Consider the following 23,248-nt stretch of genomic DNA (forward strand, 5'->3'; position numbering starts at 1 on the left):
GGACGCTTCAGACGGTCACACCGCTGCCCTTACAGCTACCCGGAGCATCCTGAGGATGCTTCGGGCATTGCTGTAATCACCGGCGATTGTGGCCCCACCCCCGTGTGACATCACAAGTAGGGGATGTGTCCTGCACCGGGCCCGCAAATTATGTTATATATACATCAAAATGGCCCTCGGCAGAAAAAAGGTTCCCCACTCCTGCTGTAGAGGAAAGCTATGTCTTGCAAGTGTCCCACCAGAGACTAGTGCACTGTAAGGGGAAAGAAATGGACATTCCATTTTGCATCACATGAGCTTTTCCCTAATGTCATCACTGTAACAACTGTCTGCTGCAAAATCTTAGTAGTTAAGGGGACGGAACAAAAGCTTTGCTCTGTTGACCTTTCCTGTATCTACCGCAACCTCTATAGTTGCGCTGTTGAACACATTAACTACATAAACTAAATTTGCCAAAAAAGCATGGGTTTGTTGGTCCTGAATCAATATATTTTCTCCTCCGACAGAATGGGCAGAGCAGCTTACTGAAATGGGACGTGGGAAGCATTTCATTGGGGATTTCTTACCTCCAGATGAGCTGGATAAATTTATGGAAACATTCAAAGCCCTAAAGGTAACAAAGCACAGTATTTCTGTCGCATTTTGCTACAACTCGGTGCACCTGCTATAATATGGTGTGTCATCAGCTTAACCTACTGTATAGTGGGGACCATTTGTGAAAACTGGTGCAATGGAAAAGGTGAGGTTTTGCTCACAGGAAACCATTCAGGTGTTTGCTTTTGTTTCCTATATGGTACTAAAAATAAAAAATGTTTTTTCTGTGTCTAATATCGCTTTTGTCTTTGGCAAGTGTTTCATTACTTATTTTAAAGTGACAGTCCAAGCTCTTGAATTTATCTGAGTTCTCTTGAAGAAGACTGTATAGATTTTAATAGTGAGCTGTTAATAAGGCTCCATATAAGGAGGCTATATATTGTACAGCAGGTCACAGTGGGTGTTTATGCTGAAGGGTGGCTGATGATCTGACAGCAGCAGCCCTGAAGCTCTCCAACCTTAAGCAGTGTATGTTGCATCCCCTGCTATTTACAATACAGTACAAGAGCTTCCACCACTTTTTATGCGTTGACAGGGGATTACAGATGGAGCTGCAGAACCAGAGAGAGAGAGCAGCACTTCCATGGTTCCTTTAATACTTTGCATGCTACGCTGCAGCACCAGATGGAGAAGCAGAAGGCAGTGGGGGAAATTTTTAATGTTCCTGGATATAGGCTACATATAACTGCCCAGCACAGTCATACTTGCTTTATTGTGTCACTATACACTTGTTTAAACACCATTGGATCAGTGGAAAATTTCAGAGAGAGACTCTAAACAAATTCATTAAGCAATTGCTTATGCTGGCCATACACGCTTCAATTATCGGGACGATCTGCCCGATATCGGCGGATCGCCGCAATAATTGTAGCGTGGGGGGGCGACCGAGGGTTAAATATTGCTCGGTCGGGCATGCTGGATTGTCCAGCATGCCCGTCCAATGCGATATTTACCCGGTAACTGTCGGCCGCATCGGGCAGTGTATGCCCAGCGCGGCCGACAGACAGACATTTCCTGTGTTCCTTCCTACGGAAGGAACAGGGAAATGTCTCCTCCCTCGGGGGCGGAGCGCAGATGTCGGGCTATACACTGTGAGATTTCTCTCACAGTGTATGCCGCGGACATCTGCGGCTGGCAGCCGGCCAGATAAAATGTCTGTCTGTCTGACAGACATTTTATCTTGCCGTGTATGCCCAGCATTAGACGTTATTTATTTTGTGCAAGCAGGTTAATATTTACAGTATTGCTTCTGGTAAATACAGATTTGGCCATTTGTATTTGATTATGATACTTTTCTGGTTGCATTTGCTTACTAGCATATCTTTACCATCATCATTATACTAATTTAACATCTCAATAATAATGGTTGCTCACTGTAGTCTTTCGTGGATGCAAAGTTTGGAAAAACAGTTCATATACCTGATAGCCCAAGTGTGCCTGAAAAAACTACTACATAAAGGTGTTGTTCACTTTGATACAAACCTGTCTCTTTAGCTACTGTACCCTCTCATTTAGAGGTTTGGTACTGGGACAGTCTTTTGGGCAGATACTACAAATCTCCTATGAATGGCAGTGGCAAACGCAGGATTTCTAGAGGGGGGTTTCCAAATGCTTGGTTTTAGAGTGAGTGTGGCCACTCCTTGAAGAGGGTAGTATTAGCACTTAACCAGCTTTAATATGCGTCTTACAAAGTGTATTGTGTGTCATAATTCCAGCATATACAGGACCAGCAATCACAGTATGCCATTAGATGCAGCAGTAGGGCCATCCTGTTTGAGCTGAATGTATTTATTTTAGATGTGAGCACCATTCCAGGGCATATGAGCGAGTCTGGGAGCAGCATCAGAACCTAGAACTGCCCTGGACATATATGTACATATTGGGCTCTATAGCAGCACATTCCTAACAGTGAATATTTTCCAGATCTCCTAGTTGGTGCACAGGTTATTTATTACTGACTGATACATGTTAAAATATCCACAGGTAGTGCTAATTATTTCATTTGTGATACTGAGAAGGACATGCAGCACTAGTAACAATCTATTATATTACTATTTCTATTGTGGTCATGGTGTGGGCTGGGGAGGGGGGTTTCCAGGCCTGCGTTTGCCTATGAATGGGATATGGCAGGTGCAACCAGTCACGTGCCAATTTTATTTCCACATTTCCATCCCTAATAGTAATGTAAAACCACAGGACAGATCAGGTCTTCCTGTACTGAAACACATTCTCTTCCCAGTTTTGAAAATGGCACACACTGCCTGATTCAGCATGGATTGGAACTAAATCGTACACAGACGGCCGATTGTTGCGTACTATGCATGCATCGTAGTGCGCGTACACTAAGGCATCTCGCAGACTACGGAGAGCCATCACAGAATGATCGACAGGCAGTGAGCATTTTCGGGTAATGATGGGGGGGTGGTCGGCGAAACACAGGCATGCCTGGCCGTTTGAACTCCATTGCATGGGCGTGCATAAATTATTCACTGCGATGGCATACGCAGCTCGATTACTCTGCGTACAATGAGGTTGGCAATTTCTGAGTAAGATCAGGCCTGCTGTAAACTGTGTGAGGGGCCGATGTTACCGATGTATATGCCGGACTGCAAAGTATTACGGATGTGAGATAGCTGCAGTGGGCGTTTCTATGCTGGCTGTGTGACGGAATTGTGATAGCATTTATTGGCATATTTTCGCAGCGGGACTGCGTGCATAATCACAGCTGTGATTGCAATAGCGATCCGTAGTGAATCAGTCCCATAGTCCACAGTCAACGGCAATGGTGGGAATTCCTATGGAGTGATCTTCACTAAATTTCCGTAATCGCTATATAGTACTATACCAGATCATCTCTCTTAGATCTCTAGTGTTCAAGCAGCATGTGTTTACATGATACATTGGCTTGGACGTCTGTGACACTCAAATGTATGGTATTAAATTAACACATCCCAAGAAAATGTGTTAGTAATTTTTTTTTTTAATTGATTAAAACATTGACCAAATATCGCATACAGTGCATATATTTTGATATCCCTGTAAAAATGGAAAACTGGTTGAAAATTGAGGTGGATTATTTTTGTTCCCTAATAGTTGTTTTTAAGCCCCCAATGCACATTTAGGATGTTGTACTGAGATAGAGCAAGGAACCTGGATAATAGGAGAGCGATGGACAAGGAAGGTACATCAGCGGGGTAAATGGTGATTTTGCCATCAGCAAAACATGACCTTTTACTTTAACTTGTGAATCACGATGGGGGATATGTTTTACTGGTTATATAATAGGCAATCATATTTAGGTTGATGTGCGCTTATAGGACCTTAAGCCCCTATCTCCGGGTAATACACTACTGTAACCTCCTATTTTAGAGGTTCCAGCAAAAATAAACATATGTTTAATACCAGTAATATCCTGAGGGAAGAAATTAGTTGAGAATCATTTAGAAACCCGTATTTACTTTAATATCACTCATATTGTAAGCAAAACAGAGAAGCGGTAAATATGCACACAACTATGCAGGACTGCTAGTCTAAGGAATACACCAGGGATAGGCAAGGTTTTTATCTTTTGGGTGCCAGACATTCAACATTACAAGTCAAAAAACCTAGAGTGCCAGCAAAACTGCAACACATTCAAAAATTGACAACATTAATAAATGAGTACAAACTGTGTTAGTGGTTTCCTTGTCCCCTGTTTTTTTTTAAGCTAGTTTGCTCAAGTTGGGTTGATAATTTGTAGTCCGGAGTTTAAAAAATGCTTCCGAATTTTGTACTGTTCTTTAACTGTGAACAGGACTAAAGCCGGGTACACACTAGATGACCTGTGCACCCGGCCGTCATAAGCTGCGAAGAAAGACATACCGTGCGGTCTGTACACACCTCACGATCTAGTGAATGACTGCATGATATGTTGTTCTCCTGCTGCATCCAAATGCATGGTGTCGTCAGTCACATCCTCAGATTGAGCAGCATGTTTGGCAGATCTGAGGATGTGACGGAAGTTAGAAGTGTTTATCTTTTAATTAAGTGTTCTTGTCTTCATTCTAGCACCCTGCACCTGTTAAAAACCGTGCAGTTCCTCTATCCTGTCTGGGGTGTCGCTCTCTGCTCTGCTGCTTCTATCACACTCAGCCTGATGCAGCAGTTTGTGTACTAGAAGCACCAGAGAAGAGAGCGACACTCCAGGCAGGAAAAAGGAACTGCACGGGTTTTAACAAGTAGTTGCATTTCCATCTACCACCGACAGACGTAATATGACCCCTCTACCTTGCAGGAGGGACGTGAGCCAGACTATTCAGAGTATAAAGAATTCAAACTGACTGTGGAGAATATAGGATACCAAATGCTAATGAAGATGGGATGGAAGGAAGGTGATGGACTGGGTTCTGAGGGACAGGGAATAAAGAACCCCGTGAACAAGTGAGTTATAATCATTCTTTTACTGCCTTACTCTCTCCGATCTCTTTCCATCTCTCTCCCCCAATCTCCAGTACCTCGTAGAACATGGATAAATGCTAAGAAGAAATATTTGTTAAAGAAATTGGTAAACAAAAAGATAAATACTCATTAAATGAAATTGTATCCTTTACAAAACAAAACCTAAGCCAATGGGGCTTGTATTCAACATCAAATAATAATCCATTTATAGTGTTAAAAAAATTAATGTGATCATTTAATCTATAAATTCTTGATTTTTAAATTGTTTTGCAACAATTTCATGGAATGAGCTTAAACCTCCTTTAATTTATTAGACTATAACAATTCTGTTGCAATACTATATTATTCCAAAAGAGGGTACTGCTTGCAAACTGACATCTGTTTAGTATATATTTATCACCAGTTATTTATAGAGCATGCATATTTTCAGCGCTTTACAGAGAATATTTGGCCATTCACATCAGCTGCTGCCCCAGTGGAGCTTACAGTCTATCTTCCCTGTCACATGTGTACACACACACACGTTACATTTTTGTTTAGAGCCAATTGACATACAATACCATTATATTTTTGGATTGTGGGTGAAAACCGGAGCACCCAAAGGAAACCCACACAAGCATGGGGAGAATATACAAAACTCCACACAGCTAGGGTCAAGGTGTGAATCGAACCCACGACCTCAATGCTGTGAGGCAGTGATGCTAACCATTACACCAACCATGCTGCATATAAATCTGCTTTATTCATTTCAACTACTATTGGTAAGCTGTACACACTTACCAATCGGCTCAGTATGTCTAGTCAGACTCCACAACTGGGTGGGCATTTATACTTGCATACCCAGTTGTGATGTCATTGTTGGCGATCCCTGCAGCCAGTGTACGGGTGGTTGGTGGTTGTCCGTACACACGTGCAGATGCACCGATATATTTGCATGATCAGCATTGGCTGTGCTGCAGTGCCGACCTGATATGTCTGTGAACAACGTAGTTTAGACATATCCGGTATACAAACCCCCTGATCCGCTACCGATATATCATTCATCATTCGATCAAACTATGCATTTAGTATTGTGTACCCAGCAATAGTTTCTGTTTCTTAGGTAAGCTCAAGTTGAACATTATTTTATTTATATTATGCATATGTTCTCATACACTGTGGCTTCAGTCATGCCAAACAGCCCCTCTCTGTGCTCGAGGACCCATGCGACTCGGCCTCGCAAAGCGTCTTTTACATTCAAATTGTGCATCTTATTTGTACAAATAAAACAAGAGGATGCAACAAAACTACTTTGCTATATTCCACTGATCAATATCATGTGCATCATTTGGCGTTTGGTACGGATCACCATGGTCAGGATGCCGACAGTCAGAATCCCGACAAATTTATGTAAGTATTATACCCCTTATCCCAGTGATTCCCAACCTTGGTCCTCAAGGCACACTAACAGTCCTGGTTTTAGTGATATCCATGCTTGAGCACAGATGGTTAAATCAAAATAACTGAGGTACCAATTAAGTCACCTGAGCTCAAGTATGGGTATCCTTAAAACCTGGACTGTTGGCGTGCTTTGAGGACTGTGGTTAATAACCCCTGCCTTATCCTAAATCCTCCTGTCCTGCACCCTAGCCCTCCTGACCCGCAGCCTAACCCTCCCTATAGTGCCTAACTCTCCCCCTAACTCTAATACCTCTACAAATTGTCAGTATTTTGACAGTCAGGATGCTGCTGTCGCTATTCTGACTATCTGCATCCGGTCAGGATGCTGACTATATCCCAACTTTTGTATATCGGCATGCAATTGAGTCTAAAATTATAAAGTGCTACGATGCGAGCTACCGCAGCTTTTTCTCACGCCAAGTTCCGTTGTGCTTCATCTTCGACTTTGTGTGTGAATAAAACTAATTTCTGTACGGTTCAAGGCCAGCTTCAGTCCTTACAGACCAAAATTTGCACATTTTGGGGGCTACTTCGGGTCTCTGTCCACTCTTGCATGCAGGTCCTAGGCTTTCTAGTCTTTGCCTTCGACATGGTGGATTATGCCCAGTTTCATTCATTTCCATTACAATTCGAGATTCTGGCCAGGTGTATCCCATCTGCATCTCAAGTTGAAGATGATCGTTCTCTTGGGAGAGGTCTGTCACTCCCTCTTGCTCCACTAGTGCCACCTAGACAAGGGCCGTCCCTTTTAGGTCCAGGATTGGGCAGTCTCTGCACCAAGACGGAGGTGAGTTGCATTCTTCAGTGGGCAGAGCGTTGTCTACCAGCCATGTCAACTGTCTACATCCCTGGGGTCAAAATTTGGAGACCACTTTTGACGCTGCCAGGATGTTCACTCGAGCGAGTGGGCTCTCCACACGGATGTCTTTCAGTTCCTGGTTCTACGCCGGGGCCTGCTAGACATCGACATGATGGCGTCTCGACGCAAACTGCCAAGATACTGCTCGTGCACCAGGGATCCGGGAGCTCTCCTGGTGGACGCATTGGAGGTTCATTGGACTCTCCTTCTCATGTACATTTACCCTCCGATATCAATGATTCCACGGGTCCTCCACAAAGTTAAGCTGAACTGAGGCACAGTGATCCTAGTGGCTCCAGATTGACCACGCAGGGCTTGATATGTGAATCTTCTAGATCTCTCAATCGGCGCTCCGCTGCGTCTTCCTCTACAGCTGGATCTTCTGTTACAGGGCCCGTGCTTCTAAGCAGATCTGGCCCATCTTGCTTGACCTGGTGGCTCTTGAGACATCCGTCCTCAGAGCTAAAGGGTTCTCACAGTCGGTCATTCGTACCATGCTTAATGCCCATAAGCATTCTTCTGCCAGGATTTATTACTGGGTTTGGAGGACATACTTTGGCTGGTGTTTGCCTCAAGGCTTCAAACCCAGAGTTTTCCATCTTTTACGAGTAAAGTCTTTCTTGCAGTCAGGTCTGGACTTCTGACTTTCCTTGTTAAAAGTACAGGTTTCAGCCCTTTCTGTCCTTTTCCAGAGGCAATGGTAAAGATTGCTCTGTTACCTGATGTATGGACTTTTTTATGGGGTGTCCTCCATGTGCAACCTCCATTTGTTCTTCCGGTTGCTCCGTGGAACTTATCCTTAGTTCTTCAGGCTCTACAGTCCTCTCCCTTAGAGCCTATAGACACCATGGACATTTGCTGGCTTACATGGAAAACTGTCTTCCTCCTCACCATCGCATCAGCCCGTAGAGTCTCTGACTTTAGCTCATCATCCTGTCACTCACCTTTTCTTATTTTTCACTCGGACCGGGCTCTGCTTCTAACGTAATTGGACTACCTTCCTAAGGTGGTGTCCTAGTTTCTTATCAACCAGGAGATTGTGGTCCCTTATTTTTTCGTACCGGTTTCTTCCCCGTAACAGGGCCCTCCGGATTTATGTGGACAGGACAAGTGATCTCCATAAAACAGATGCTCTTTGTCCTGTATGACTTCAACATACCGGGCTGGTCAGCTACTAAGCAGACTTTGGCTAGACGACTCCTTTTGACTATCCGCCAGGCTTAGTCTCTGGTTGATCTTCCTACCCCTGCCGTGGTGCAAGCTCATTCCACCTGGGCAGTGGTAACTCCTTTGGAAGCTAGACAAGGGGCACCTCTGCAGAGAAGCTGTGTAAAGCAGCCACATGGTCCTCTGCCCATACCTTCATAAAGTGCTATTCCTTTGATACCTCTGCCGACGTGGCCTTTGGGAGATGGGTTCCCAGTGTAGCTCAGGAGCGCCCCCTCTCTTAGGTGGACAGCTTTGTGACATCCCAGTGTTGAAGCCTGTGTCCCCTATGGATGACCAGAGTAAAAGGAGATTTATGTTCTTACCTGTTAAATCCCTTTCATGGAATCCATAGGTGACAAGGGCACCCACCCTGAAGCACCTGGCTTGCAGACGTTTTGCACTGTTCCCCCTTTTCACATCCACTGTGTATTGTATATGCCAGTCTTTTGTCTCCTTGCCTTGGTCTTGTTTATTTAACTGGATCTCTGGGCTGGGGGTGGGATATAGGGTAGAGGGAACCTGGGCTGCTGGAAAGCAAAACTATTTGCTGCCCAGCCTCCAGCTTAGCAACCTAAACCCAGTGTTGAAGCCTGTGTTCCTTATGGATTCCAAGAAAAGGATTTAACAGGTAAAAACATAAATCTCCTTTTTTGAAGTTATACGTATAAGTTAGAGAAGACGGTGTAATGGTTTGATTCCCACCACAGCCCTAATTGTGTGGAGTTTGTGTATTCTCTCTGCTTGTGTGAGTTTCCTCCCACACTCCACAAATACTTATATTTGCAGGTGAATTGGCTCTTGGCCAAGATTTACCCTGGGATAATCTTGGCCAGGAGCTTTTTGTTGAATTCACCATTCGTGATAATGGGCTTTTTATGGAGAGTACAGTGACATTTCTTAAGGTACCATTGTATGTCCTGCAGTATTACATATTTTCAAGCATGTAACCAACACTTTTGATTTCAGAGGATCGACAGCCGTTGATGGGGCTGGTTTTGGCATAGACCGCCCAGCAGATTTATCAAAAAATGATGATGAATATGAAGCTTTCCGGAAAAGAATGATGCTTGCATACCGCTTCCGGCCTAATCCACTGGTATGTTCACTAAACTGGAATACAGAAATTGTTTTGGTTGTAACAGACACTTTGTTTCTGCTTATTTTCTACTATAGAAATGTTCTTTTTGGTTTGTGTGACTTAGTCCTGCCATTTCTATCACCAAGAAGATTTTTAATTTATGATTGATGACTGTTTCCTGCAAACACGTTCTGCCTTTTTTCCATATAGTACTTTTACAATATCTGTCTGCTTTCAAAAGGACATGGCTGACCTAAATGTTGTCAATACAATTGTTTTAAACCTATAAGTTCAGATATCCCTCCAGAAAGGCAGCAGTTTAGGGTTATGGCTGAAAATTCCCGTCACCAAACCCTCTCTCCAACAACTAAAGGGAGCAGATGAGGAGAACTTTTAAAGTCTAGAATTGACTAGGTACCATGGATATAGTATTTTTTTTTTTTTAATTTGACACTTATAGAGGTGGAAGCTGTGTTATATCTAATTTCCTCCCAGTCTTTGTTGTCAAATGTCTCACCAAGATCTCTTTCCCAATCCTTTTTGTGCGGGTCCTCTAGAGGAGTATCTAGGCTTCATTGAGTAATGGAAATTACTTATCTGTAAATATTGAGAGAAGGACCTATTAGGTATTAAAAATTGTATCTTTGATGTCATAAAAAGAAGGAATAGTAGAATCTTCGGTAATAATAATGTTTATATAGCGCTTTTCTCCTATAGGACTCAAAGTGCTTAACATTTGCCTTTACAGTACAAAATACAAAACAAGCTTAACAAGGGACATTGGTGAAATGCTTGGGTGAATAGGTCTTGAGTCTATTTTTGAAGGATTCTAGAGTGGAGGCCTCTCAAACTCAGAGCTCCCCACCCCCTCCAGACGAATTTCAGGGAGATTCTAGGTACTTAGGTTAATAGTCCTTCATCTACGGATCTCAGTAATTGAGTGGGACAGTAAGGGATCAGAAGCTGCTTCAGGTACCTTGGGCCCTGGTCATGTAGGGCTTTGAAAGTTAGTAAGTAAATCTTGAAAACAATTCGCCATCTGACAGGCAGCCAGAGAAGGGAGTAGAGAATGGGTGTTATGTAGCTGGAATGGGGCTGGTTGGTTAATAGCCTGGCAGCTGCATTTTGTACCATCTGTAAGCGGTGCAATTCTTTTGCTGAGAGACCACGGTAGAGTGCGTTGCAGTAGTCTAGGTGTGATGATATAAATGCATGCTTGACTTTAGGCAGATCTTCTGAGGGAATTAAGTGCTTTATTCTGGCTATGTTTCTCAGATGAAAGAATGAGGATTTGATTGTGGCTGATACCTGATGTTTAAGTGTCAAGTCACTAACCAGGACAGTACCAAGAATCCGCACATGTTCAGTGTTTTGTAATTCTGAACCCCCAAGTCCTGTTGGTTGGCTATGCTGTAGCCCTGTCTGATTATCTCACCCAATGGTAGCATGTATACTGCAAAAAGCATGGGAGATGATATAGAACGCTGTGGGACACTGCATGGGAGTGGCACTGGGGATGAAGGGTTTACTCCAGAAGAAACTCTCTGCGACCTGCCGGTCAGAAATGATTTGAACCAGCTAAGGACTATGCCATCCAGTACACATAAATTTTTCAGGTGCTCAATTAGAATCCTGTGGTCCACGGTATCAAATGTTGCAGAGAGATCCAGAAGTCTTCTCCTGAATCCTGACTGGAATGGATCATAAATATCATGGATAGACAGGCGGGTTTCCAGTTGTGTTGTCACCACTTTCTCAATGACCTTTCCTAGAAAAGGATGGTTGGATACTGATCTATAGTTGGTCATGCAGTTGTGGTCTATATGAGATTTTTTAAGAAGTGGTCTAACAATTGCTTCCATTAGTGGTTCTGGAAAAATGCTTGTTTGCAAAGAGCAGTGAACTAATTTGCAATTACAGGACCAATCGTCCATACACCCTATGAGAAGCCTGGTTGAGGCAGGGTCCAGATCACAGGTGGTGGGTCGCAACATTAGGATAATTTTAGCAATGTCTTTTACATTCATTATGTCAAAGCTGTCTTATGAAGACAGATGGCTTACCTTGGCAGACTTGGTAGTTTGGCACTCATTTGATGGCACTGTGGGGATTTCAGCCCGGATGGAGGATACTTTATCTACAAAGACTTGTGCAAACTCATTGCATCTTGACTGGGAGAGGGTTTAATTAAGCTGCAGGCATGCTGGTTTGCAAAGCATCTCCATCATACGGAAAAGTGTCTCAAAAGCAGCACTGTTATATCCCGGAGGGAAGCTTTGAATAAGGGAACAATGGGACTGGGAGAGGGATGTATTCTAAATTGTGCAATCAGACTATCCCAAATTCTAAGTGAGTGTGCAATTGTGGGATGACTCTGGGCAGAAGGGGGACTTTGGATTCTAAGGGTCCAGAATAGGGATTAGGTATACAATATCCCAAACAAATATATTAGCTAAGGAGCCAGTGGGGGTATAGAGTGTACTCTATCTGCTGGTTATAAAAGCTGCACAACTATCGGGGGTCTTGCCAAGACCACCAGCAATCAAAACAGAAACACAAACAATTGATAGATGGTGCTAATGTCCCACAGCAGATGATATAAAAATAATTTTTCTCCTTCATCCACTAGGGGACACTGGAGGACTTCAAGACAGTGGGGTATAGATGGTGCTGAGTGGAGCTGGCACTTTAAATTTAAATGAAGTGTGACTAGCTCCTCCCCTCTATACCCCCCTATAGGCCAGTATTAGTTTGTGCCCGAGTGGGAGCAGGTCACAAAAAAGATCTCTCTTGCTCTTAGGGCTAGGATAGTTTTTAATAAATAGAATTCCTACAATCACTGAGGACAGACGGGCAGTAGCTGCAACTGCCTGTCTGCTACACGGTACGCTGCCGGAGGGGACCCACTCGCAAGTGTATGCACTTAGCCTGGGGTCCCCGACACCTGAGACCCCAGTCTTAAAGGGGGGGGCCACATGCCGCTGCTTGCAGCGCGGACCCCCCACAATCAGAGCCTGCAGCAGGAAGCCTCCTCAGCGCGTCTCCCTGTGAGTACAGCTGGCTCCCTGATTAGCAGGGCAGCCAGCTTATTGATACATTAGGTGGCCCCACAGTCAGATCTTCGCCGGCGGCACACTGCCACCAGCGCGTCAACTAAGTACAGCTGGCACACTGATTAGCAGGGCAGCCAGCTTAGTGATGTCAGAGGCGGCCTCACAAGACCTCCCAGAGAGCGCGCCGACAGCAGCATCAGCCAGCGCGTCTCTCTGTATGTACAGCTGGCTCCCTGATTAGCAGGGAAGCCAGCTTATGGCTATCAGAGGCGGCCTCACAGACCACCAGAGAGCGTGCCGACGGCAGTACAGCCAGCGCGCCTCTCGCTCTCCCTCCCCTCCCTCCCTCCCTCCCTCTCTCTCTCCCCCCCTCCCCCTCTCTCCCTCCCTGCCTCTCTCTCTCTCCCCCTCTCCCTCCCTCCCTCTCTCCCCCTCTCCCTCCCTCCCTCTCTCCCCCTCTCCCTCCCTCCCTCTCTCCCCCTCTCCCTCTCTGTCCCTCTCTCCCTGATTAGGAGGGAAGCCAGCTTATGGCTAACAGAGGCGGCTTCCTGTGCGCTCCAGCTCCCTGATTAGCAAGGTAGCCTGTGATTTCCCGGCATTAGGCGGCTCAGCATAACACTGCAGAGGCAGTGTATATATATATATATATATATATATATATATATAATTTTCAAAAGGCAGGCACTCGCAGACTACATAGGCTTAGAAAAAAACGAATGCTTTATTGCATTAGCGCATCTACGTTTCGGGGTACATTCCCTGTCATCAGGACACAGTGATGTCCTGATGACGGGGAATGTACCCCGAAACGTAGATGCGCTAATGCAATAAAGCATTAGTTTTTTTTCTAAGCCTATGTAGTCTGCGAGTGCCTGCCTTTTGAAAATTATACATACGGGGGACGTCCATCCCCAGGGAGAGCACCGCAGCAAGAAAATCTTTTGCTCACACTACAGGAGTGCCGGTAATTTGGATTGGGTGTATATATATTTATATATATATATGTACTGGGTTAAGCGCCCGTTTACAGAATGGCGCTAGAATGCAGGGGGCGGAGCTTAGCTCCGACTTCCTTCTCCTGCCTCCCATCAGCCCCAGCGTTTCTCTGCAGACTGCTGGTGGCCATTACAGGGAGAGGCAGCGCTGGAAAGCCTACGGATCTGTATGTATTACAGCAGGGGTTTAGGCTGATGTAAAGAGAGTGTTTTGGAGCATAATAATAATTAATCCTTTGCCTGCCATTCTGGCACTGCTAAGAGCGCCGTTGTGGGCAAGTGTGACTGTCTCCAATCTCTCTGTACCCCACTTAACCTCTGTGGTTTGTGTGGGGTCTGTATGTAGCATGACTGGCAGGTCTAAGGCTTCGCAAAAGTTATTTACCTGCAAAAAGTGTGGAAAGAAATTTACACAGGGGCAGTCATCTGCTTCTAGATTGTGTGACGGTTGTTATACAGATCAACAATCTGCAGAGATGTCAGAACCACCGTCTTGGACGCAGGTTATATCTGTTATGTCCTCTGTCTCGGCTGAACTGGAGGCTTCTCGCAGAGAAAGAGAGACTTACAGGTCAGCTGCTACAGAGGAACCAGCTTGGGCAAGATCCCTAGCTGTTTCTATGGAGGGGATTTCCAAAGCCATGACAATGGCGTCCGCTCCGCAGGTCTCTAAAAAGAGATTGTTACCCTCAGTCCTCCATTGGGATGACCCAGAGGAGGAGTAGGATATGCCGGAATTAGAAGAGGGTGGGCATGCCCCAGATTCACTTAAAGAGCCTCTGGAGTCTGAACCTGAACCGGTATCAGAGGGAATAGAAGCATTGATTGCTGCAATACGACAGGTATTGCAAATACAGGAAGAAGACTCAGGTCCTGCAAAACAGTCTTTCTTTCTTAAGAAGCAAAGGCAAGCTACGGCTTTCCCTATATCGGAAGAGCTGGACTTCCTTCTAACGACAGCCTGGGAACATCCAGATTAAAAGTTTCAGATATCCCGGCGTTTTTTTCATTTTATCCCTTTCCAGCAGATAATAGAAAAGCTTGTGAAACTCCCCCCTACAATTGATACATCTGTATTGCGATTGTCAAAAAAGACTACGCTCCTTGTTCCTGGAGTCACGTCGTTAAAGGAGACTGGAGAGCACTCTTAAGTCCATTTACACTGCTGCAGGGGTGACTCTTCATCCAGCGATAGTTAGCTGCTGGACTAACAAGGCTATCGAAATTTGGGCTAAGCAATTGGCGGATGGAATGAAAGATCAGCTGCCAGTGGAGGAACTCATTCCGCTAGCAAAACATATAGGTGAAGCGGCAGCTTACCTGGGAGAAGCGTCTAAGGATGTTTGTTCTATTGCCTCCAGAACTTCAGCTCTGGCAATTTCAGCATGGTGGGCGCTGTGGCTCAAAACTTGGCAGGTTGACGCAGAATCCAAAAAGGCTGTGGAAGCACTCCCTGTCACTGGAGGTGTTCTTTTTGGAGCAGAATTAGATAAGTGGATATCTCAGGCTACTGGAGGTAAATCCACTTTTCTACCAACTACTGCTCCTCCACCGAGACTATCTTACTCTGGACCTTTGTTTTGGGCCCCGGGGTGCTCACGTGGTCGTTTCAGAGGAGGATCTTCAACATCCCGTGGTTCCAGAGGTCGGTGTAGAACCGCAGCCACCACAGGCTCGAGTCTACAGGCGGTTAAGTCCCCTTCTAAACCCAGTGCATGATGGGCTCCCCTCTCACCTGGGGTACCCCAGAGTGGGAGCGCGTCTTCGGGACTTCAGCGAGGTCTGGACGGAAACCTGTGCGGATGCTTGGGTCCGAGATCTAATAATTTGGGGCTACAAGCTCGATTTCCAACTGCAACCCCCGAATCGTTTTTTTTACCACAGGTTTGCCAGTTTCCAACGACAGAAGTATAGTCTTATAGAAAGCAGTAGACAGGCTTCTGTCCATGAAAGTGGTAATCCAAGTCCCCAGTCATCAGAAGGGAAAATGATTTTACTGCAGTCTTTTTGTCGTTCCGAAGCCGGACGGCTTGGTCAGACCCATTCTAAACTTAAAGGATCACAATCCATACTTACGGATTTTCAGGTTCAAGATGGAGTCTCTTCAGTCGGTAATTGCAGGCTTGGAGGAGGGCGAGTTCATGGTATTTCTAGATATCAAGGACGCCTACCTGCACATTCCCATTTGGCCACCTCACCAGGCTTTCCTGAGATTCGCAGTTCGGGATTCACATCTAAAGTTTCAGACCTTGCCCTTTGGCTTATCTTCGGCCCCACGGGTATTCACAAAGGTTATGGCTGTGATGATGAGTCTCCTTCGGAAACAAGGAATCACTATTATTCCATACCTGGACAACCTACTCCTGAAGGCGAATTCCAAGGATCAACTATTACAGGACATCACCATGATGCACAACCTCCTCATTCGTCATGGATGGATCCTGAATTTTCACAAATCGCATCTGCAACCGACACAGAGATTGCAGTCTGGTGGAGATCCGAACGCAGGCGTGCCAAACTGTCAAAAGGGCATTTAATGGGAGTGCATAATTAGTAAAGGAGCGTCATCGACCACGTCACTTGGTTGTCTTTTAACCTGAACTGCTCGCAGTGATAGCGGTAAGAAAAAGCTACCACAAGCACTGCGAGCAGTTCAGATGCCTTTCGATGTACCCGATTAATCTAATAAATACCGGAGATGACGTGTGATGCGAACGGCAAAGGGGCGTCTTTACAAAATAGCGAGCGCATTTTTCGTTCGCTCACTCGCTCATAGAGGCTCAATTTAAATAGACGGCCTCTATTTTGGAACGGCCGTCCGCAAATAGCGTCCGGGTCTGAATCAGGCCCAGTGTCTCAAAGGGTGTTTCTTCCCCAGGACAAGATAAGTTCCATTCAGGAGATGGTGAGGTTGGTTCTTCGACGTCTCAGGTTTCGGTTCATGCATGTATCCGACTTCTGGGAAAGATGGTGGCACCCTTCAAGGCTGTCCAGTACAGTCGTTTTCACTCCAGACCTTTTCAGCTAGATCTCCTATCACAATGGTCGGGATCCCACCTGTTTCTTCACAAAAGTCAGGTTACAACCCAAGACTCGGATTTCCCTACTGTGGTGGCTAAACTCAGTTCACCTTGCGGAGGGATAGAGATTCGGAGAGTGGGATTGGACGCTTCTTACCACGGATGTCCAGGGACGCTGGACAGCACAGGAATCGAGTCTTCCAATATTGGAGTTAAGAGCAGTTTTCTATGCATTACAGACAGCAGCTCACTTTCTGAGGGGCCGAGCAGTCAGGGTCCAGTCCGACAATGCCACAGCAGTGGCATACATAAACAAACAAGGAGGCACAAGAAGTTGTGCGGCCATGAAGGAAGTCAGCCAGATTGTTATCTGGGCGGAAAGCTACGCAAGGTCAATTTCGGCAATCTTCATACCGGGCGTTGAAAATTGGAGGCAGATTACCTCAGTCATCAGGATGTACATCCAGGAGAATGGGCTCTACATCCACAGGTGTTTCAGCTGCTGGTCCAACGGTGGGGTCTTCCGCAGGTACTCCAACATTCAGCTCCTCTTGGTAGACAATCCGTGGCCTTTACCACTCAGAGAGGATCTGCTCCTTCAGGGTCCTTTAGTCTATCCAAACTTAAAGCCACTACGTTTGACAGCGTGGTTGTTGAAAGGGCCATCTTAAGACGTAAAGGGATAGCTTCCAAGGTGATTCTTATGATGCTTAGAGCCAGAAAGGAAGTTACTTCCAAGCATTACCATCGTGTTTGGAAGGCATATGTAGCCTGGTGCAAACGTAGAGTTTGCCTTCTATGGAGTTCAGTCTTCCCAGATTTCTGCTTTTTCTGCAAGCAGGTTTCTCAGCGGGCCTTAGGTTGGGATCTCTGAAGGTACAAATTTCAGCACTCTGTTTTCTTCCAAAAGAAATTGGCCTTATTACCGGATGTGCAGACTTTTCTGCAGGGTGTGGTTAGATTGAAACCATCCTTTGTTCCTCCTACAGCTCCATGGGACTTGGACTTTGTCCTGTCTTTCTTGCAGTCTTCGCTGTTCGAGCCTTTGGAGTCTGTGGAATTGAAGTATCTTTCATGGAAGGTGATACTTCTGCTGGCTCTAGCTTCCGCGAGGAGGGTGTCGGAGCTGGGAGCTTTATCATGTCGTCCACCATATTTAGTATTTCATGAGGATAGAGCTGATCTACGCACCAGAATGGATTTTCTGTCTAAGGTGGTTTCGGCCTTCCACATCAATCAACCCATTGTGGTTCCGGTTCTTCCACAGGATTCTCCTCCTTCTAGATCCTTGGATGTGGTTAGACCTCTTCGCATATATGTAGACAGGACAGCAGCCGTTCGCAAGACAGATACTCTTTGTTTTGTATGATGCTGCTCGTCCGGGTTGGCCAGCTTCCAAACAGACACTGGCTCGATGGATTCGTCTGACCATACGACAGGCGTATATGGCCTCGTCTAGAGAACCTCCATCTTCCATTACTGCACATTCCACTCGCTCAGTGGAATGTGGGCGGCTGCTCGAGGCGTTTCTATGGAATTTCTATGCCGGGCAGCTACTTGGTTGGGCCGGCATACTTTTGTTCGGTTTTACAGATTTGACACCTTTGCGATTTTTGCGGCGCAATATGGTCGGTCTGTTTTGCAGGGTTCTCAGCACTTTCCCACCTGTGATGAGAGCTCTGGGATGTCCCCACTGTCTTGAAGTCCTCCAGTTTCCCCTAGTGGATGAAGGAGAAAACAGGATTTTGGTACTTACCGATAAATCCCTTTCTGCGATTCCACAGGGGACACTGGACGCCCACCCGGCGTTGTTCCTCCTGCCATACCTCTTATGCCTATTGGAGTCATGTTTGTTGTCTAGGGTGATGTTATGAATGTTTGTTTGTCATCTCTTGTTTCATTCTATTTTACTTTGTTTTCACCTTTCAGTTGTTATGTGTACTTTCATCTCCTCCTCTTCTGTCAATCTTTTTTCTCTGCTCCCCTCGGGCACGGTTCTAATACTGGCCTATTGGGGGGTATAGAGGGGAGGAGCTACTCACACTTCATTTGAATTTAAAGTGCCAGCTCAACTCAGCACCGTCTATACCCCACTGTCTTGAAGTCCTCCAGTGTCCCCTGTGGAATCCGAGAAAGGGATTTATCGGTAAGTACCAAAATCCTGTTATTAAATACACAAAAACAGTATTAATAATCCCTTATTGGAATTCCTAAAAAAGGGTATTGCAATTCAAATAATAAACATGTACATAAGACAATTAAATAAATACAATGAAATAAATAAATAAAATTAATAAAGTCAATTAAATATATATGAGTCAGCATCAAAAAACAGCCAGTGGATAATGATCTCCAATATCCCTAAAGTGTGAAGTGCAGATATTCTTCTCCAATTAGGATGATTGAAAAGTATGCACAGTAACAGTTCTACGTGCAGTAGAATAATTGCTGGAGTTCTAAATAACTGTAGCAATAAGTAACAACCATGCCAGGAATAATCGATAATGCAAGACTTGTATCTGGTAAAAGTGTACTCCAACCTAGACAGCAGATGAAATGGAGTAATAATAATAATAGTCAGGGTGGTACTGGAGCCTCAGTATGTTTGTGTGCTCAACAGTACTCACTATCCTCCTTCAGTATAAGCCGCTCCGGCGGCAATCAGTCTGCAACCTCCGTGGCTTCTGTTAATTCCTCCGGAGATGAATAGGGAGCAGGTCTCCTCCCGGCACTAGTCAAGTAGTGACTCACTGTGCCTATAGATCTTGCACATATCCCGGCAGAGCGTTGTACATAGACCAGCGGTATGGGGCTGATGTGTCTGGAGAAAAGATAAACCTGGGTATCGTGGCTGCAAACAAACAGTCTGGGGATGGAGACACACCACCGGCAAACACCTCCGTGCCCTAGGAATTCCAATAAGGGATTATTAATACTGTTTTTGTGTATTTAATTATTTTTATATCATCTGCTGTGGGACATTAGCGCCATCTATCAATTGTTTGTGTTTCTATACAATATCCCAACACTCTTGGTCTCAATTACCGTCCAGATCCTGGAGCAATGAGTACTATACCAAAGTACGCATTGGGCAAGCCAGGCCGCTAGATAGTAGTGCTTGAAGTCAGGCATACCCAATTCGCAGCTCTGTGTGGAGAGTTGAAGTATATGAAGTCAGATTTTAGGACTCTTATTTTGCCAGTTAAAAAGCGACTAATAATGCTGCAAAGATTTTAACACGTAAGGAGAAATCTAGATTGGGAGGGTCTGGAACACATACAGCAAGCATGGCAGCAATTTTAACTTTACAGTCGTGGTCCGACCCAACCAAGTAATGTAAAGGGGTTTTTATTTATCCAAATCTGCTTAAATCAGAGGTTCCCAAACGCGGTCCTCAAGGCTCCCCAACAGTTCAGGGTTTACGGATATCCAAGGTAAAGCACAGGTGGTTAAATCAAATTGCCTGAGGTACTAATTAAGTCACCTGTGCTTAACCATGGATATCTCTAAAAGCTGAACTGTTGGGAAGCCTTGAGGACCGCGTTTGGGAACTTCTGGCTTAAACAATAGAGAAATGGGGGAAAATTAGCTTGACAAACTGATAGTTTTTGGTCATATAAATCCCTAGATATTTTATTTTGTTTTGATGCCACTGAAATAGGAAACTATGATCTAGATCCAGTTTCATGGCATTAGTGATATTTAAACTAAGAATTTAATTTTGGGGGTGACTGATTGCTTTACAGGGCTTCTTGAAGCAAAGAGGGGATCGATTTAGTCAGGTCAGAGAGTGTTAAAAGTACATAATCCACATAATGTGCTGTTTTGTGTTCTGGCCCGCCCACCCTAAAACCGGAAAGGCATGAATGGAGTCGAAGCTTGGCTGCAACGATTTTTATTAACAATACAATTATTATTGGAGAAAGGGGTCAACCGTGATGTGTCCCATTTGAAATTTTGAAAGGAGGCGAGGGGATACTGTTACAGTAGAGGAGTGAAATAAGACTTTCATACAAAGCATATCAATATGGGTATAAACACGATGTGGGGCTGAGTAGAAGATAAAATCTTTAGCATATGAATGTAAAATAAGGCAAGATTATCAAGGAGAACTCGAGATTCTCGTGAAGAGTGTTGGGCAATGAGACTTGCCCAGTATGCTTAAAAGCCACTGAGAAAAATCATCCCTGATTCTAACTAGGGGCATAAATGGGGACTAGTGTAATAGTTTCAGAGAGGAGGGCACCGTTTTCTATGAAGAAGCGGCAATCTGGATCAGCATATGCAGAGCTAAAGACTAAGGGAACGTGGTTAAGGAGCAGGATGACAACACCTATGTTTTTTCTGCATGGCATTAACGCTAATAACGTTTGGGAGAATAGCCTACCTTAGCCAGGTGTGGGTACCTAAAAAGTTGTGTTTTGTTTTGCATGAGCACAATATTGTCTCCCTCTCGTCGGCAAGCTCGAAAGACCAAGGTGCTTTTCTTGTGGGTTTTTAGGCTGTTTCCGTTAATAGACAAAATCTTTAGAGCCATGATGATCTTGGGGGGAGAAAAGACCACTAAACTTTAAACAAAGCTGAGCAAGTAAAGGGTAAGGTGGGGACTGCTCTCTGAGTAGTCTCAAAGAAAAGAGAAGCAAAGGAGAGCAGGAATGTCACCACAGGAATAAGAACGGATAGAATAAAAATCTGCCTTTAGAGGTTGAAACCCTTGAAGTTGAAACCCAATTGGGGTTTACTATAATGAAAATCATCAATATAAAAGACTACTATTCTTACAAGTTGTTCATATAGTGTGTGTGTGTGTGTGTGTGTATGTATGTATATGCATGTGTGTGTGTGTGTATATATATTTATTATATTATATTCTGCAGAGCTTTACAGAAAATATTTGGCCATTCAAATCATCCCTGCCCCAGTGGATCTTTTAATCTATATTCCCCACCACATGTATACACTCATATATGCTTGGGTTAAAGTTTGTCAGGAGCCAATTAAACTACAAATATATTTTTAGATTGTGGTAGGAAATCTGATTACCCAGAGGAAACCCACACAAGCACAGGGAGAATATACAAACTCCACACAGTTAAAGCTGTAGTGGGAAGTAATGCTAACTATTATACCATCTGCGTTACCTAATTTATATAACCTCAATTATATGAATTTAGTAATTTCATCAGCCACCAAAAGAAGAAGAAATAGTGTAGGTGACCTACAATGGCTACAATCCCCTTTATTTAGTTTGCTTAGAGAGGAATATGCATCTCTGAACTAAACAATCTGAGGTGCTTGGAAGTGGTGGTAGAACACAGAAGTAGTCTAAATGGGATCCAGTCCCAGGGTGATGGATGGTCCACCAAACCACAGTGGTGGAATGTCAGTGAGTGTGCAAAGGAAAGGAGATATGGGGGGAAAAGGGAGGGACAGAGAATGGAAATGGGGGAAAAAAGAGGAAGGGGAAGAAATGGGGTAAGAAAGGATAGAGTAGGATGACTAGCAGTGGAGGGGGCAACTGTAAGACCTGTCATGCTCCTTTTTAAGAAATAAAAATACAAATGAACTCTTGTGGATAGTTGACTAAATTGGAATGATCTTGTCAATGGTGGATTGATTATTTTGAAAGTGGCTTCATGTAGATGGGATCAAATTTAGGGTCATCCCAAAAGTAAGCAGGGTTAGAGCACTATTAATCCTAGCCACAATGGTGTTAAGCGAGTCAAGGCATCAACAAACAGCCTGTCACAGTAAGAGGAGCTAACATACAGGTAGGTAGGCATTGTGTCAACACAGTAATGGGAGTAGTACACACATCGGTTACCCGAGTAGAGCAGCTTAATCTAGCAGCAGGGAGTTCCCAGGATTAGCATTGAAGTAAAGATCGGGGTGGTATCCACTGGAAATATAAAAAATATTTACAGAGACTGATAAACTGTGATCTGCAAAAGTGGCAGAAACTGTTGTGAATTACCCGACTGTACAGTGAATATGTTTGTGCTATATAAGTGACAATGATTAAGTGAATTATTTGCTGATCTAATTCTTATTGTATTTGCAGAATAATCCAAGACGCCCCTACTACTAATGGATCGGGGAAATCTGTCTATTATCTCCAGAGAACACAGGGCTACATCTGATGTCTGAAAAGTGTTTAGTTTGCAGGCTGCAATCACCTATTTATCCCACTCTACTCAACAAACCTTGATAAACCCTCCAGCAGTAATTTAACCAGTAACTGGCACACACTTGTACCCTAGATTGCCCTCTCACTGTCGACTCGTTCAGTGGAAAACATATAGATTTAATAAATATGTTTTTAACTCAAGATGATCAATATCTTCTTTCCAACTGAAGTGTAGAGTATGCTGATGTAGAAAGCGTATGAGAGAGGCTTGTTTTATCTGCAGTTTGAGGCTAGGATACCCATGGGAGGTAAAAGAGAAACCAATTTAGCACATATTTTATTTTGGTAAATATTAAGCCACCAGAAGCTTACCCAATATGTAAATCACTCTCACCACTGCTGGCCTCCTTGCTTCATATCCTGTTTTTTCAGCTCT

The 23,248-nt window shown here is 44.4% G+C and overlaps 1 protein-coding gene across 1 annotated transcript in view; it reads left to right on the forward strand.

Annotated features, from left to right (window-relative positions):
* SUGP1 (SURP and G-patch domain containing 1) overlaps positions 1 to 23,013 on the forward strand; it is a 74,844-nt gene extending 51,831 nt beyond the window's left edge. Inside the window, exons 11-14 of the mRNA XM_088478420.1 lie at positions 507 to 613; positions 4,868 to 5,013; positions 9,506 to 9,635; positions 22,747 to 23,013. Of these exons, the coding sequence (XP_088334546.1) occupies positions 507 to 613; positions 4,868 to 5,013; positions 9,506 to 9,635; positions 22,747 to 22,773 (410 nt within the window). The 3' untranslated portion in view covers positions 22,774 to 23,013. The remainder of the gene's footprint in view (positions 1 to 506; positions 614 to 4,867; positions 5,014 to 9,505; positions 9,636 to 22,746) is intronic.
* Positions 23,014 to 23,248: the final 235 nt, after the last annotated feature.

The sequence above is a fragment of the Taudactylus pleione genome, unplaced genomic scaffold, assembly GCF_031769625.1.
Source record: "Taudactylus pleione unplaced genomic scaffold, aTauple2 ptg000214l, whole genome shotgun sequence".
In the NCBI taxonomy this organism is placed as follows: domain Eukaryota; kingdom Metazoa; phylum Chordata; class Amphibia; order Anura; family Myobatrachidae; genus Taudactylus; species Taudactylus pleione.